The sequence below is a fragment of the Suillus clintonianus genome (genome assembly GCF_016758775.1).
Source record: "Suillus clintonianus strain FC179 chromosome Unknown DEU56scaffold_8, whole genome shotgun sequence".
In the NCBI taxonomy this organism is placed as follows: Eukaryota; Fungi; Basidiomycota; class Agaricomycetes; order Boletales; family Suillaceae; genus Suillus; species Suillus clintonianus.
In genome coordinates this window covers 75134-92286 of record NW_024539232.1, presented here as the reverse complement: position 1 = coordinate 92286, position 17153 = coordinate 75134, and the positions used below count along the sequence as shown (strand labels likewise).

Below are 17153 nucleotides of genomic sequence, written 5' to 3'. Positions count from 1 at the left end.
GGTGCAGTGAAAAAAATATGGTACCACTGTACTTGTTCAGAGAGTGGATGCAGAGCAGCAGGAAGCAGTAGTTAGAGCTTCAAAGCATGAGCGCTTGAGCCGTAGGTAATATCATAACTTCGCGCACCAATGCAATGGTCAAGGCCTCAAGGAGGCGATCCCACTTAACGAAGAAACGTTAGCTGTGCACCCCCATATCATGCCAGGTCAATGAATAACCTGGCGTTAGTGCTCTGACTCTCCGCCCGCTTCCACAACCGAGGCAATCACCAAGACCTCCACCGTGACCTCCACCAACCCACCACGCTTCACAAGGAGGCGCAGAAACCGTCTCAATACTCTCCGAGCAACAAGGCAATCACCAAGATGTCGATGACGCGGTGGCTTCGCAAGAAGTTGATCGCCGTGATTGACCTAATGCGTTGAATATTCTTGCGACTGTACTTACCTGGCACCACCCGCTTTGATCGCCGAGGCGATGATCAAGACTCGCCGAGGCAATCGCGCTTTTAAAGAAAGCACTGGTTTCGCCCGGTTGGTCACAAGGATTGGTTAGCACGACTGAATAGCCTTGCAACCGCACTCTTTGCCCACCTTCAGTCACCAAGGCAGTGACCGAGACTTCCACGACGCAAGCGCACTTCATCAGGAAGCGCTGACTTTGTGTGCAGTCAGAAAACAATTCATGCTCGTACCTCACGTCGACTGTATATCTCGACTTCTAATTTCTAATTGTATATCCCTATCTACTGCTTCAGAGCCCAAGGAACTAGCTATGATCGCGCCTAATGTGGACATAATTGCGATGGACGATGAAGGGTGTGGTGCACTGGGTGCAGATGCATATATAATACAGGTGTCTTCTTTTTCTAAGGAGACACAACTTCGTTGTTAGACCTACATAGAAGTCTGGTATACACAGTGATCGTCGACAACTCACGATGCGTTTGTGAAGCTTTGCGTTCCGCCCCATCTCGATGTTCTGAATCAAAAGGACCGTTGTCTTCAATTTTCCTCCTTGTCACGTGCAGCTCAACCTCTTTCAGTCGGTGACTTCACGGAACTCCATAATAGTAATTAGGCCGTCTGCCCGGTTCCATCCAGCGAGTTCAATTACATGTTTTCGTCCTTGTATTTGTGGCATCGTCAATTGACCTTTACGAACGGAGTAAAGACCTTCTTATGCGGTCCTCAAGTTTGCAAATGGCTATGGGAAGGAGCCATATGCCCCGGAGAATTCAATGCTATATCAACATAACGTCGGCAGCATGATTTGAATAGACCAGTACAGTTGCTCCTCTCCCTTCTCCCCGTCGACTCTGACCTCTTCTCTGCGCATTGGCAGGAGGAGCCATGTCCGAGAAGTCACTACTAAGTGTAGAGGCCTTGTAGGGCATTCAAGTTGACTCTGCATCTATAAGCAGACATCGCTTGTCATGCGATGGATGGAAGACAAGGGCAGCTGTTGACCAGGAAATACCGAATGAATGAGGTTCTCAGAAGTTTGCAACTCATCCTGGTGAAGCACCAGATGGAGGATTACGGGCATGGCTTGTGGTTTTTGCGCGAGTACACTTGAATTCGTTGAAATAGTCGCTAATGTCGGATTACAGTGTTGCATTGGTTATATTCTCCACGTAAGCTGTTCGTAATTTATTCCCCTAATTTGACTCAAGAAGGTTCTTTGGTTATGTAAATCCATGGGGTGTGAGTGAGGTTTGTCACTACACACTTGCATTTTCTACAACTTTCCACCTTTCAGGTCTTCCAAGCGTATTACGAGGAAGATCTTCTATATCACACTTCCCCTTCAACTATGTGAGGTGATAAGTTTGTCTGATGCAACCTTGTATAATTGATGTCTTGCACGTTTTAGAGCATGGATCGGTTCAGGCATGTTCAATTCTCGTTATAGTAAACCTGCAAAGCTCACTTGTCCCGATAGTTGACCTTGCCCAGGTGGCAGCATTATATTTGGCGTTGTATTGCTACTCGTGGCACGGTACCTCCATCTCGGACGCCTATGTGGTAAGTTTTGAATGGCCGTTCAGTGAGGTGAATCTGGCGTTGTGAATTTGCTCTAGAAAGGCACAGAAGGAGTGGATGCGGCATGATTCATGCATGGTGCCGAGTACCATCAATACTCTGTGCCACATTCACAACGAACTCGTAATTTGTTTGGTACATTGAAGGTGGGGCTGGAACCTTGGTCTTTCTTGTAAAAGATAGCCCTTGTTTAACTCGACATTTTGCCCGTCTTCGTTGGACGAAAGGGAGACGAAAGCTGTGAATTGTCCGGCACTTCGCGTTCCTTTCGATACGACCTTCTTGACAGGGACAACCGACTTTGCTGGGTTGTCCATGCAGACTTCGGACGTGGCAAGCATCTAGAGGCTACGACAGCTAGGTTCTCAATGGCTTTGTTGTCATGAGATCATCGAGCACTCGAACAGGGTAACCCAATGGCACTCGACGCGCTGATTTGTTAACTTGACGCATCTAACCAGCTGGTCCTTTGAAATAGTATTCGGCAGGTGTGTCGTCAGTCACACCGCGATTGTACTGGTATGCTCAAACCATTCTGCCGACGTTATGTATACGTTACAGATCATCCGATTAGTATCCCACTCCTTGTTTCCAAGCTATTTGCAAAACAGAGGGCCGCTGGAATTATTACGTTCAATAAGGCTGCCGAGTTACTCTGGGAAGCGCCAGCGACATCAAGGTTCATCTACTATCCTGGATCGAGACTACGAACTGCCAGTGTGAGCGATGACGGACCCGCGGCCCACGGTATACCCGTGCTACACTAACGTTGACGGTAATAGTGTCTATCGAATAAGTAACAGAACGCTCAAGTAATAGAATTTGCTGGCCTTCTTGGGCCTCAAGCTCAAGTTTCAACTTTTCAACACCCGTGACGCAACATCAGTTACTGGCTATCTGACTAGCGTGCACTTCAAGGTCGCGGGCGTTTGTCTGTGAAAAGGTGAGCTTTCTGGCACATTTTTCACTACGAGACTAATCAGTCAAAGCTGAGCTAGTCTCTCCGCTCTGACTTCCTTGATCTACCGAGGAGCAACAAGGAGCGTTTCCGGGCCTGCCTATGATCTGGTTCAATTCCTCACCCTGGCCAGCGAAGGCCAGCGAGTGCAATGTCATATTTCTGGTCCTTATATGCGTGGCGTTATCCAGTGGCGGTGGTTTACAAATGGAATACAGCATTTTCCAGCCCTCAGGTTTTTGCAAATAGCTATTGGAAGGAACCATATGCTACGCTGAGTACTATATGTACGCAGTAACGTCGGCAGCATGATTTTCACATACCAGTACAGTTGCTCTCTTCTCTTGGCTCTCCGTCGGTTCTCATCTCTCCTCTCTGTATTGGCAGGAGAAGCTATGTCCGAGAAGTCACTGAGTATAGAGGCCTTTCAGGGCATTCAAATTGACACTGCGTCTTACGATGGGCAGAAGACAAAAGTAACCATTGAACAGGAAATACCGAATGAACGAGGTTCTCAGAAGCTTGCAACGCATCCGAGCGAAGCACCAGATGGAGGATTAATGGCATGGCTTATCGTTTTTGGGCGAGTACATTTTCGTACATTGGGATAGTCACTGACGTCTTCGGATTGACAATTTTTAGTGCCACATTGCTTATGTTCTCTACGTAAGGTGTTCCTAATCTATTCCCCTGGCTTGACTCAAGAAGGTTCCACCAGGATTGGTTTTGTAAATTCATGGGGTGTAAGTAAGGTTTGTCACCACACACCTGCATTTTCTACAAAATTCTACCTCTCAGGTCTTCCAAGAGTATTACGAGGAAGATCTTCTACGTCACACTTCTCCTTCAAATATGTAAGGTGATAAGTTTGTTTGATGCGACCTTGTAAAACTGATGTCTTGCACTCTCAGAGCATGGATTGGTTCTACGCAGGCATGTTCAATTCTCGTTCTAGCAAACTTGCGAAGCTCAATTGTCCTCATAGTACGCGCTCTCGTACCTTACATCACTTGCATCTGGGCGAATGTTTGACCTGGGATACTTCAAAATACCGTTACATATCGCTAGCTGCGCCCTCGTTGCGTGCACTTTCCTAATCGCGGAATGCACTCAATTCTGGCAGTTCTTCTTAACGCAGGGTGTCGGTATAGGACTGTGCTCCGGTACCATGTTCGCTCCCGCACTCGTCATCGTGTCGCAATGGTTCTCCAAGAGACGTGGCCTTGCTATAGCCATCTGCGCCGCTGGTACTCCCCTCGGCAGCATCGTGTTTCCTGTAGCAGCACAAAATTTGATTCCATCAATTGGGTTTGTTCGACCACTTATGGGGCAATTCACATACGCTCATACCATTACAGTTTTAAATGGACGGTCCGTGTATTTGGGTTCATTATAATAGCAACCCTGGGAACGGCCAATATAGTATGTTGTCAGCACCTGTAGATGTTTCTTTCTCTGACGCATTTCCCTCAAGTTACTGAAGCGACGGCTTCCGCCCGTCAACGTTCGTGGGGGACTCTTTAATCTCAAAGCATTCCGCAACAGAGCATATACCATGTATTGCATCTCAGGAATTATGATAGTCTTAGGCCTTTACACAGGTACGACCGTTGTGCTCGTCGTTGTGGCTCCTGATATTTTGGTTTTATTAGAGCTAACCTATATCTCTGTGAGCGCCGTAGCAATTGGTGTCTCCAAAGATTTTTCGTTCTATATACTCGCGATCGCCAATGCGGCATCAATGTTACGTGTGTCATTGGGACTGATGGCAGATAAAATTGGTAGGTCTTGACAGATGTGAACTGTGATGACATGAGTTGATATTTGATAGGCGCACTCAACACCATGGCAATCCTTACTACTTTGGCGGGAATCACGACAATAGCTTGGCCATTTGCTAAAAATGAATCCCAGCTTATTGTCATAACCGCCTTTTACGGGTACGTGTTGCACTTGTTCACTGCTAGCTGCTTGATTCACCCGTCCAGATTCTCCACCGGAGCCTATGTAACTCTGTCCTCAATACCTGCCGTTGCGATGGGGGAAATGGACGACGCCGGGCGTCGAGTTGGAATGTTCTTCTCCCTCATTGGTTTAGGAGGCATTGCAGGTCCTCCAATATCAGGCGCCATCAGTACCGCGACAGGAGGGTTCGTTGCTGCGGGTTATTATGCAGGCAAGTTTCTGACACGCATCATCTTTGATTGGACATTGACCTTGCCCAGGTGGCAGCATTATATTTGGTGTTCTATTGCTACTCGTGGCACGGTACCTCCATCTCGGGCGCCTGTGGGGCAAGTTTTGAATGGTAGTTCAGTCAGGGGAATCTTGCGTTGTGATGCGTCATGATTCATGCGTGGTGCCAAGCACCATCAACGTTCCATACCACATTCATAATGAATGAACTTAGGTAACAATGTTTTGTACGTTTGTGCCAGCACTAATTGTATTGTAGAGGTGAACTTGAAACTTTTGTAACTGCCAGTGGTGTCTGACACTGTCTATACCCCTTTGGGAGCGTCGTTTTATTCACAGTTAATCAGTCTCGACGCGCAGAAAATTCCGCCAGATGCTAGTGTCGTCAATGCGCAACGTGTTTGGAGTCTCTAACTAAAAACATCAGTATAATTATGCGGTGGTGTGGATTAGTGTTGCGTTCCCTCGGAGCATGCATCGCATGCGTCTTGATGACTTTTATCCCCCGGCGTGTAATTGTGGGCAACCATCGGTCCTGGTTGCAATGTTCCCTGACCCCGTTGCCATATATTCTGCAACATCGACAATACTCTGCCTGTTATTGGTTTTACCCCGAGCGCGCGTGGGGAGGCGTGGGGCTCGAATTAAACCCCATACAATCACCACCGTGGATGTGCGATGAAACGGAAGCGTGATCATCATCACTGTTGAAAAACACGGTCTCCCGAGTCTGCCAGCGCAATGAAGATTCAGTGGAGATAAATACATTGAGGGTGTTGATGCCCTGTTCAGTACAATGATCTTCTGGAACACTCACTTGTGAGTCATAACCGTCACTCGCACAAATCCAACCACTTTCCTTTCGTCCTATCCTCCCATTTCAACGCCTTCGTGACTGTTGCCGTCGTCTGATTGCTGGTATGGTTATATCGACCGCCGTTGGCGTTTGGCACGGAAATCGATCACGCACAAGCTAACTCGGCGCCTCCCGAGGCAGCAATATATTTGAATCCCACCAAGCCTTTGCTGCCGGGCCTAAATTTCGTTGCTTGTTGTTGCAATTTAAAGTAGGCTGCAGTGATCCCGCTTGCATTGAGTGCAGTCACGTCTCCGATCTGGTCCCACTAAAACTAACCTTACCTTCGAGAACAATATGTAGATAAGTTGTGTACGATATCTGCAGAGTGTTATTGCGGTTGCATTCACCCTTCTCCTGGGCTCGCTTGAACGTCACAATTGTATACTGGTATCGCTGACTGAGTGCCATGTTATTACAGATAGGAATTTGCATGCAGTAACGGATCGTGGTGCATGTGGTGCGGGGGAATAAAATACGTGTCCGTTTGATATTTCTCTAAAAATGCACGGTATATGACTTTGAAGTATGCACGACATAACATTAACCAGTCCATCCTCAAAACACCATCAAGCAGTCGGGAGGACATATGTGGATTGAGGTCGAGACCCAAGTCCACTCTGCGTGTCCGGTTAGACAGATCGTCGCTGAGATATGTGGTGTACTCGCCTCTTCATATATCTTCTCTATCCATTCCATATTTGCAATGGAGTCCTCAGGGCTCATCCAGGTTTGTGGTGTTCGGCCTTTGACCTTGTCCACAAAAGCTTCCAGCTGATACCTGTAGGTAGACCACCACTCCTCCCCTTTACCGCCCTCGAACGTGTACGCTTTCTCAGTCCTCGAAACACCGCTATCAGGTGTCACGGTGATAGAGTGATAAATCACTGGCATCACGAAGTTGAACAACTCGACAGAGCCACGTTCGCAGACTGTGCGGACGGAAACTTCCGGCATGCGGGGGATGAAGCCCAATCGGAGAGGGATGGCGAAGTCGCATTTGATCGTGGACTTCACTGGCTCACCGCTAGGCTCCGAGGAAGCAAAAGTTAGATTGGCAGTGGTGCCTGTATCAATACGTGGATCTCCTGTGTATCGAATTGCAGTTGCGGAAATCACCGCACTAGGGTTGTTTGATGTTAGATAACGAACACAACTTAAAGGGTAGCCTTGGAAGATCATGTTAGAGGGGTTCTTCGCGGGAGACTGGGAAACTAACATCCGCAATCCATCATGGCACCGCCACCGATATCATAGTTCATCCGAATATCATCGTTGCCAATAAGACCCTTCGGAAACGCCAGACTTGCATTTACCTCCTTGATAGCGCCCAATTCGCCACTGTCAATGATGGCCCTGACACGCTGAATAGCGGGGTGGAATCTGACATATTCGTCAAGACAGTCCTTCGTTGCGATTAGATAGACACTTGCCTATAGTGGAATGCCTCAAGAAGAACGAGCCCTTTCTGGTCCGCAAGAGAAAACATACGCCGTGTTTCTTCCGCGGTATTGCCACTGGGCTTCTCGAGAAGCACATGTTTGCCAGCAGCGAGAGCCTTCATTGTCCATTCATAATGTAGACCGTTGGGCAGCTAACGGGTTCTTTAGTCAGAGCGACTTCGCACGCAACGGCGTTCAATCACGCACGGGGTTGTAGACAACGTCTATTGCAGGGTCATCGAGAAGTTCTGTCACGGAGCAGTCAACACAAAAGATGCCATTGTTAACTTGTTGTCCAACTTACCTTGATAGCCATCTTTCCCTCCATACCATTTCTTGAAACCATGCTTCTTAGCGAAATTCTGGGCACGATTGATGTCCCGGGCCGCGACAGCATAAAGTTCTACTTCCGGATGACTTTTGGCAGGTAAAACAAGGGCAGGAGGAGCAATTGCGGCTGCACCGAGAATTCCAAATTTCAACGGAGGAGAGGCGGTTTCCACGTTGAGTGGGCGAGGTGGACTAATGAAGGCCTGCGATAAAAACAGTGAAACCCGTTTATTACGAGTAGTCCTAGTAAGGTCCATAGAAACCGACTTACCGCATAGAAGCGCTTGAAGGCACCAAAGACGGCGGACATGATAAGTAAGTGTTGTAGTACCGGTGACAACTGCAAGGTGGGAACCAAAAAGGGATGAACTGTTTCTGGTCACAGCCTTCAAATCAAAAGTTCACATCAGTACTTACCAGTCTTCACAATGAAAAGCTTCAGAGCGAAAACGGACTTGAGCAGGTCGGCGGAACAAAAATCAATCAGAATGAGGTTTCATGAGATCCCAATGAACAAAAAAATTTGTTTCATGAGCCCCATAACTTGGCCGACCACAACTTGGGAGTTAGGGGCCATTTGGTAATATTGGCATATGACATGCAGGGCTACGTTGCGCAGGGCTGTAAGTAGAATAGCTAAACGGCGTCAGAGATAGGACTTACCAAAGCACAAATGCAAGGTAAAGAAATGTTTTGCGCTTGAGGGCAACCAGTGGAACGCTGGTGTTCTGCCAACGAAGTTGTCTTGTATGCTGGAAGTACGCATGCTACCTTCAAGGTACCTATAGCTAACAATGCACTACTGATCCGCAAGCCTTTCTAGAAGTCTAACGATATAGTTATGTTAACTTGTACTTAACGATGGCATCATTGACATGTATCTGTTCTCATAGACCCCGATGCAGCGAAGTGAACCAGCAGAGTACGACAACGTCGACAAGGAGTACTAGTACAGAAAGGTAGAGTTCGAACAGGTGAAGGTACCTTGGAGCAAGAGGCATGTAAGCTAGGGACGTACTCATCTGTGTAGTGTCATTAACCACTAACGAACTGCATCATCATCTGCTAGGGGTCCTAGGGTCGCCATCCGTGATCTGCTCATTAATATTTACTCAGGGTACATGTTACTGAGACACATCAGATCTACTAGATACCGACGAGGTAACGAAAACTTTATCTCTAGTACTTACGAATCCTTTTCGTGAACCCTAACTTGACTGCTAGGCTCCTTCAGGCCTCAGAGTCTTTACTTGTCGAAGCGCCACTTTGTATATTGGCAGGGTCGACAATAAGCAATAACTGCGAGGTACCAACAATGAGCTATTAAATGTGATAACTTCATTTGACATGCGCAGCGTCAGTGTGGGGGTAGCCCTGCTATTAAGCCCGGCGGTAGGTGTCGATATTGGTACTCGTGAATCTTATCATCTGATAAGCACTAGTGGCCAGCCGTGGTACCTTGAATGTCCTGACATTCATAATCCACTCGCTTGGTGTCATGGGTCCAACAATCATTGGCGGCGGTGATCAAGAAGCTGTTCCTTGATACGAAAAGATACCAATGAAAACGACGCTTGAACGCAACCCCGTACAGGCTCAATGATGAGGATATCTTTGGATCGTGGTCAATATTATTGTCTGAAGGACGCGGCTAAGGATCACATCGATTAGACACAGGAATCGCATTTAAGCCGTAAACTGACGTGGATGTGATTTGAGAAGATATGCAAAGCACTGACAAACGGGACGCCGTGTGATTTGGGGTTGATTCAAGGTTCGCCCGAGCATGGACCAGCTCATGGCGGTTTGTGCGCTTGACTTGATCCTTATTGAGCGAGCTTGCACCGAGGCGAACAATGCAATGCACTCATATCTCTTCATATCTCCATGGCCCAACACTTCACAACAGTAGCCAATGACGGGGACAGTATTTCAGGATAAGTCCCCGATGCCGAAGGGCTTCGAAGGGTCATCCTGCTCGCGTATGATGAAATTCCGTGACGCCTGTCAAGGAGGCTGGGGACCTGCCACATTTTCCGGGTTATTGATACAACTTGTTCCAAAGTTAACACGATAAGTTAGGACCGGACAAGCACAGATCAGTGCTAAGTTTGCAAACATCTCGTTTAGCACTAGCGCGCCGAACAAGCCGCCTCGAGGATATCAGTAGAAGACAGGCTTACAGAGACTGCGGTGCCATTTTTGGCGTGATCAAATTGAAATGGAACACGATCGAGAACGTCTATTCCATCAAACGGGTCTATGCTTTGGCATCCTTGCAAATCCGCTCTCACGATCTGAATTTTGAGAGGAGCGGGTGAAGTTAAACCGGCTTTAATGCAGCCAATCATACGCGTTTCATTACCCACCACGGTGTGCGATACCTTTCAAACTTGTGCTAGGCTGCCTAGGCAGGAAAAAGGCGTAGCCCATTAGCAACTATCACCGGCCAGATGTTCCTCCAAGACGTCCGCGCACTTGTTCTACCGCACGATACATGTCTGCCGCTGATGACTGCGGAAGTCCAAAAAGCTGCAAGATGTGCGGAATAGCATCGCGAGTAAGCAATAGCCGTCGCGAGGTCTTGTGAACATTAGATACATCAGGTTGTGATGAAGAAGCTGTGGCATCATTGGACGGACGGCAGTTATACGCGTTTGAATTATTCGCCACCGGCAGTGATGCCGCGGATCGAGGAGGGGGCGCCGCCGGCGAGCGCATGATTTCACTGTTCGCTAAGGATGGGGCATAAGAAGCGTAGAGTTGGTCAAGTGCCGGGCTCGGCTCTGGCGCGATAAAGCCGTGCTCTAAAAGGGATGACAGGTACTGCGAAGTTCTATATGCTGTATAGGGTGGTCAGAGTGTGTCGAAAAGAAGAAAGGCTATTGGGTCTCAAAAAAGACTGCACTAACCTCTGTAATGTGACCAAGATCTCCATGCACAGAAGAAGAATGGCAGGTTGGGTATGACGGCTATAACCACATGTTGATTAAAAAAAGATCGGAAGTGTCAGTCAACATCGAATACACGTTACTCAACAACGCGTCGCGGCCAGAAGACTCACGGACAAGGATGAAAGGGGCTGTCAGTGGAGCAATTGCCATCCACATCCAAAATCCTCTGCGATGCCGAGGCTCCCGACTACTCAGAAGCGTGCGGAGGTGTACAATTGAAGGATGTGACACTTCATTCACGCCCGTGGATGGCAGCGAAGCATAAATGGATGGCGGATAAATCAAGGGTATCTGACAGGTAAGGTTGGCACACGCTCAGACAGAGCATCATTCAACTTACTCGCAAGGCCTCCCTCGGAGTTTGCTTTTCTGAAGATTTAACCTCATTGGCTTCTTGTCCGGTTATATCTGCGTGAGTAATGGATGGCCCTAAAGAAGGGTCAACACCTTTCAGGGCTAGCTCCTCGAAGTCTATGCGGTCGACGATGCGTTCGCCAAGTTCATATGTTCGCAACTTAATAACGGAGCCATTCGTAGGAAATAAGGATGCGGACGCAATATTTCAGGGAGAAGACCTGCCTTCCAACTGCCTTCGGGTGCCTTTCCGAAACCAGCCCAAAGGTCGGCAGCTTTTGTGGACGCCCATTTCACTGCTCGTTTTATAGCAGACTGATCTTGACTCCTAACACTGTTGCCTTGAGAGAGGTCGAAGTGGTAGTAAACAAGCATGCGGTTGGGGTTGAAAACTGCGTGCGGCTTCAGGTTGTGATCAGGTGGGATCTTTGGGAGGGCAAGAGGCAAAGCAATTATGCGCATTGTACGCGTCACTTTAGGAAGAACAGACATGATAAAATGAATAGAAAGGCAGTTAGGGACAAGCCTAAGATTAAGTTACAGTCTCGGTCGACTGTCAAGCATGTCAAGTCTCGGTGAAGAATTCCGCGGACCACGTGACATGTGGCAGGCGACTTGCCATGATCAGCCATCTGTCCCTTGCGGTAAACAGTGCTGTCGACCATGAATTCTCCTGATCCAGGTTCTCCGATCTCAACTGATTCATCTGATTCACCCCCACCCGATGATTTCCAGTCCGTGCCAAGTGGATCGAGTGCCCGCGAGCCTCACACATCGTTCCTCCATTCTGCCACGACCCACATGTTGGGAAACATCACGTCGATGATGCCTAGCCCTGGGTCTAAGCGCCGTCTGCCTGGCGGTTCTTCCTTTGATGGTCCTTCACGGAGAGATGCAAAGACGAGGAGACGAGAGGATGCAATGAGCATGATGGGAACTTCCCGCCGAATGACTGAAAGCCAAAATCAAAATGCAGGAGGAGGTAGCTTTGGACCGACTACAAGTAATGCTTGGGGAGCAAAGGAACACGGGAGCAGGCGTGATAAGGAAGACCTTGTTGATATTTTACTGGCAGAGCAACTTAGAAAAGGTCAGTCAGCCACGATTGCAGGTATAATGATACTCATTCTGACTGTTGTCGCATGTCATGTTGTTACTTATAGAATTTGGAGATCCATTCTTGGAGACAGCGATTAAGAGCCTGAGCTGATCGACGCACTCCAATTAAGTCGTTTCCCCTAGTTGGTGAGGAATGGTTCTTGTCTGAAGTTCCCAATGAATTCATTACGCCACATAGCCGCTCATATTATTGTCATTCGAGTGGCATTCCCGACTTGTCTTCGTTCTTTGGTAGCGTCGAATTCGCATGACTCTTACTTCCATATCAGCCCGTCACCAGTGTAAGATTAGCACCCATGTTGTGAAATCCATTATCATCATCGCATTCCTGTCACCGACCTGCTGTGACTGCTGAACAGAGATCGGACACCCGCATGCCGCTCTAACAGGCTCTGACCCACCATATCTCCCTGACGTCGTTTAATCCATATGGTCGTTCAGTGACACATCATGATTCGGTCTTTACTGTATGAACATTCAGCCGACTTCCAAGAATATTAATAGTCACCAGTCACCGCCGCCTTACAATTTGGCTTCGCCTGAGAACATTCCGGCTTGTCTCGGCTTTGATCACAGCGACAAGACTTTGGAAGACAATCCACGTGCCATGGCACACGAGAACATCCCAGCCCCCGCACCCAAGGTAAGCAGTAAATTGCCGTCATATATGTTATCTTTCCCAAGTTCATAACATCGGACCGACAGTTCAGTCTTGAAGTATTCAAATTTATGTATGTATTTGTGCAGCAGAATTTCACTTTAATATAGGCCATCCGGTAATCGTGCCGCCATACAATACGCATTGGTTAATTGTCTCTGAGAAATGGGGCCAGTACTCCCGGAATATCTGGCTGGACACCGACGGGCAAACCAGCTCAAAATTTCCCCTCTCCGATGGAGAAAGGAACCAGAGAGTTTTTCGTTTTTACTGATGAACAAAATCAAATGTATTGTCCTTTGGGGTCGTAGATCCCATGTCGGACATAGTCCCATTAAAGTGCGGAGGGCTTACTCCTTACTTCCTATCGTAGGAGCTCTGCGTTGACTTTGCTTGCAAGGTAAGTCATCACTTTAGTTTGGTTTCCTTGTCAAGAAAAAGGGAGACCGTCTGACCTTGGCAAAAGATAAGGTGCTGTAACGTCTGAATCTGCCTCGAGGCCCGAACCGGGCCGTCACCCACCTTCCTTGGCCGAACTTTCAGTCACGCATCTGCATCTACTGCAATGGTATAGGTTCTGCTGCGCAGCTGGCCTGGATCGGTCTCTACCTTGGTTTATCGACAAGCAGTAGACATAGTTTTGATGCCCCAACAACAAATGGTATTGTTTTTAAAAATGTAGTTGGTAGTAATTTACACTGAGACGGAAATCCAGCAGCTAGCTTATAGGTTATGTATGAGACTGCGTGTCTCGAAGTGACTATTTCCTTGAGAGAGAGTACACCATTTGACCTGTCCGTGATTTAATTTGCTATGCGGGTTCGAGACTGACGCACGCATCATGATCGTATGGATATGGTTGCAGATTAACCTCCACCATATATGCGATATATAGGGTCTTTGGATAATGTTATGTACATACAGCTGATATTTTGAACTTCAGTATCTCCACCGAGAATTCGAAAGCTGAAAATCAAAATATCAGTAAATTATTTGTGAGAGATGTGGTCAAAAATTCGACAGAAAGTGAAGAAGACTAATAGGTGGGTAGGAAGGTCTGGCTCTGGTTGAGAAAGCGCGGGGTCTGGACAGATCCCGGAAGACAGTACATAAGTCATAATATTTGGAGTCGAGAGGACAGACCTTAAAAGCTTAACGGACCACGCTTTCATGGCAAATTAAACTAGAGCACATTAGATCTATTACATAAAGAGAAATTTAGGACGTGGGTGGGGTATGGACAAACCGAGGACAGCTAAAATGACTCGGGGAATGCAAATTGAAAGAAGAAGAAGGTTGGATCTCGGAGACGAAGCGTCGTGATTGGATCATTAGTAGTACTTTAGTGCTGGCCGGGTCCATCAGTGAATCCGACTCTATGATCGCCGTTGCGGGTGGTAATGGTCAGGATTTGTTTGAACAATGGTGCAGATGCCCCGCTCTTCAAATAAACGGTTGTCCTCCAAATCTACTAATATCAATCTCTCTTGTCGTTCGGCGTCCTCGTACGGATTTTAAGTTTTTGTGTTTTGTTATGTACGTCGCGCGGAAGCAAATGTCGACGTCAGATGTTTGAACTCCGCGAGTGGGCTGTGACGAGCGCTCAAATCCTGGCCTGCTGCTTTGCAAAGACACAACCCATTCATCCTGACATAGTACTGAGCTTGTGGGTGGAATGGCGTCTAGTGGCTTTATACGCATCCTGTCTATGTCCCTAGTCATGGGGGCTGCATCCTTTGGGGCTGGCCTTGTACCACTGTCGTCGTCAATGACTAGTATGCACTACACTGAACTTCAGTTATTTTGATGTTAAGCATATTTTCGTTCACAGAAAGTCACTTGGCGAAGCTGTCTACCTTGAGTACTGGATTGCTCATAGGTGCTGCACTTGGTGTCATCATTCCCGAGTGCGTCTCGATCTCTTTTCCTTCACAGTTTTCTGCCTCTAAGTACTGACAGAGGAGTAGCAAGCACTATTGCTGGTGATCCTGAACCGGAGTCCTACTCTTACAAGATCGCGTCATGCGTACTTTTTGGCTTCGCATTCATGTTCCTTGTGGAGGAGTACATATCCCCACATACTCGACCGCTGATACCTCAGGAAATTCGCGATGACGCAGAAGAAGTCCACTTTGATATCGTGCTTGACGAAATGGAGCGCGAGGAGGGTATGATGCCACCCGGTCCACATGCGTCTACTTGGCAAATGTTGCGAGATGCACGTTCCTCAAGCTTACAACGCGCATACCCACTGTCATTAGGTCTTATAGTACATGCTTTAGTCGATGGATACGCACTAGGTGTGTCGTCTCTTGAGACACAATCAGGTGCTCTATCTTTCGTCGTTTTTTTGGCTATCATAATACATAAGGGTACGCCTGATTGCTTTCCGTCACTCATTAATCCTGCTAACCGCAGACAACAGCACCCACGGCGTTAGCCCTGACATCTTCTCTCTTGGCAACATCTCTTCCTCCTTCAGAGTGCAAGAGACACTTGCTACTTTTCAGTCTCGCCACGCCAGTTAGCGCGATCCTCTCTTATATACTATACACCCACACCGGCGATGGAAATAACCTGTGGGTTGGAACACCCTTACTATTTAGCGTAGGATCCACAAAATTCTTACCATTGATCGGCACTGATGAATGCACCGCAGGGAGGCACATTTCTTTACGTGGCGACAGTACTGCAGTCTCCTTCAGAACGTGCACCTTCATCCGCTCAAGACAACATCAGTAAAACGTCACGAACACTTCTGCTGCTGTCGGGAATGTTTTTCCCGCTTATAATTAGTGCAATGCTGGGTCATGGTCATTAATGCTATTGCCAGTTGCAGTTCTGAGACAAATCTAAAGCATACACGTTAGACGGACACGTAGAACTAAATACCCGCGGAATTTATAGAGTTTTATTTACATCCTAGGGAAGAAAGATCAACATGTGCTTGGATTGCATGAGCAGCCAATTTCATTGTTTACTTCTTTTTCCATGTCAGAAGACGCCCACTCCCAGTCTGATGATAAAGAATCACCGCCACTAAAACGAGCTCGCCGTAATGACCAGTCTTCCGAAGCCGCAACAGTCAATCATCCATCTGCTTCATCCACCATGAACACGGCAGGATCCAGCTTGCCTCCACTGTCATTATCAATTCTCGGTGTTGAGCCTCTCGATGAATTCATTCGAGAGATCGCTGATTTCGTTCACCACATGATCGTGACGAGACCCGTTCATCCGGATGCGAAAGTTGAGGTAGAAGCAAAACTTGGCGTCTTGAGGGACCGTACAACTGGGCAACGCCTGATGCTGCCGGTCCTTGTGGAGACAAGTATGTTCACTAAGCTGTTCGTGACCTTTGCCTAACACTTAGTAGTCTTAGTCCCGAACTTGAATGAGTTTGACGTTCGATTCGAGTCCAACATGTCCCTTGTCAGCTCCATTTCATGTAGCCCTTTAGCTATAGCTCATGCGACCATTTGACGCGGCAGGCACAGCACAAGCACTTTAACACTATGCTCAATGAACTGAAACTAATATCATCTCAACCGTCTCATCCAACGTCTCCCCTCGAGTATACCCACGTCAAGGTGATCGACTCCTTCTATCCATCCGAGGATCGAGAGAAAGTACGTGTTACTCGTGAGGAGAAGACCAACACCGTTCTTGAAATAACACGCAAAATAAGGCTTGGGGACCTCAACATATATAGTCCCAAGAGGGCGGCGGATTGGAGGGTCAGCGTGTCGCTCGAAGTTCCAGGTAGGCTCAAATGCGTTCTATGAGGAAGTTTTTTCTGACGATTGTTCCACAGTCTCCCATCCCGTTGGATCTCCAACCCATGTACGACGGAAAGATCGGATATGTTACTCTCATGAGGAGTTCAACATCGACCTGACCCAGGTTCATTCCAACAATAATGCGACACCCAACGCACCGGTATGTTATCTTTCGGATTGTTGTGAATACGACGCTGAAATACGTCTGTGAAGCCCGAAGTTCTTCATGAGTTGGAGGTGGAGATCGCTCGCCCAGGACTACTGCTTTCGACTGCTGCCAAACGTGGGGATCCAAATGTGTCAGAACTTGACCGCAACGCGTTTGATGAGCTTATTCGATCGTTCGTCAATAACGCCAGAATATTGGTGAAGAATGCGAGCGAAGGCTGGCACACATAGCTACAGTACAATACTGCAGCTGCCACTCTCCAGATACAAGTAGCATTCCAAAATACAAGGTC

General features: G+C 47.7%; 7 protein-coding genes across 7 annotated transcripts; 5 read left to right on the top strand and 2 right to left on the bottom strand.

Moving 5' to 3' along the window:
• Positions 1-1676: 1676 nt before the first annotated feature.
• On the top strand, positions 1677-2882 carry DEU56DRAFT_898528 (uncharacterized protein; the record flags this gene model as incomplete). The annotated part of the gene is made up of 6 exons (XM_041356467.1): positions 1677-1716; positions 1763-1818; positions 1877-1893; positions 1946-2028; positions 2525-2534; positions 2608-2882. Coding segments are annotated over 6 exons (412 nt in total), but the record flags the coding sequence as incomplete, so codon positions are not given.
• A 569-nt stretch (positions 2883-3451) lies between these two features.
• DEU56DRAFT_546444 (MFS general substrate transporter) lies at positions 3452-5343 on the top strand. The gene is made up of 11 exons (XM_041346736.1): positions 3452-3670; positions 3723-3747; positions 3803-3858; positions 3916-3937; positions 3990-4312; positions 4363-4426; positions 4479-4605; positions 4657-4785; positions 4836-4944; positions 4993-5180; positions 5230-5343. The coding sequence occupies exons 1-11, from the start codon at positions 3570-3572 to the stop codon at positions 5307-5309; spliced, it is 1224 nt and encodes a 407-aa protein (XP_041213103.1). The 5' UTR covers positions 3452-3569; the 3' UTR covers positions 5310-5343.
• A 1107-nt stretch (positions 5344-6450) lies between these two features.
• DEU56DRAFT_777324 (NAD(P)-binding protein) lies at positions 6451-8289 on the bottom strand. Its single transcript, XM_041351762.1, has 8 exons — positions 8246-8289; positions 8100-8197; positions 7803-8031; positions 7706-7746; positions 7490-7650; positions 7276-7439; positions 6726-7225; positions 6451-6676 (listed from the first exon to the last, which is right to left on the bottom strand). Exons 2-8 carry the CDS (start codon positions 8136-8138, stop codon positions 6626-6628), a joined length of 1185 nt encoding a protein of 394 aa, XP_041213102.1. The 5' UTR covers positions 8139-8197; positions 8246-8289; the 3' UTR covers positions 6451-6625.
• Positions 8290-9999: 1710 nt separating this feature from the next.
• Positions 10000-11690, bottom strand: DEU56DRAFT_777321 (mitochondrial K+-H+ exchange-related-domain-containing protein). The gene is made up of 5 exons (XM_041351761.1): positions 11362-11690; positions 11123-11296; positions 10893-11073; positions 10741-10800; positions 10000-10671 (listed from the first exon to the last, which is right to left on the bottom strand). Exons 1-5 carry the CDS (start codon positions 11626-11628, stop codon positions 10271-10273), a joined length of 1083 nt encoding a protein of 360 aa, XP_041213101.1. The 5' UTR covers positions 11629-11690; the 3' UTR covers positions 10000-10270.
• A 68-nt stretch (positions 11691-11758) lies between these two features.
• On the top strand, positions 11759-12590 carry DEU56DRAFT_970486 (uncharacterized protein). Its single transcript, XM_041359430.1, has 2 exons — positions 11759-12226; positions 12300-12590. Exons 1-2 carry the CDS (start codon positions 11800-11802, stop codon positions 12344-12346), a joined length of 474 nt encoding a protein of 157 aa, XP_041213100.1. The 5' UTR covers positions 11759-11799; the 3' UTR covers positions 12347-12590.
• A 1917-nt stretch (positions 12591-14507) lies between these two features.
• DEU56DRAFT_977353 (Zinc/iron permease) lies at positions 14508-15887 on the top strand. The gene is made up of 5 exons (XM_041359648.1): positions 14508-14688; positions 14745-14820; positions 14873-15285; positions 15339-15520; positions 15573-15887. The coding sequence occupies exons 1-5, from the start codon at positions 14589-14591 to the stop codon at positions 15732-15734; spliced, it is 933 nt and encodes a 310-aa protein (XP_041213099.1). The 5' UTR covers positions 14508-14588; the 3' UTR covers positions 15735-15887.
• A 137-nt stretch (positions 15888-16024) lies between these two features.
• Positions 16025-17091, top strand: DEU56DRAFT_727765 (CYTH-like domain-containing protein; the record flags this gene model as incomplete). The annotated part of the gene is made up of 5 exons (XM_041348006.1): positions 16025-16244; positions 16290-16345; positions 16405-16675; positions 16728-16852; positions 16906-17091. 5 exons carry the CDS (start codon positions 16025-16027, stop codon positions 17089-17091), a joined length of 858 nt encoding a protein of 285 aa, XP_041213098.1.
• Positions 17092-17153: the final 62 nt, after the last annotated feature.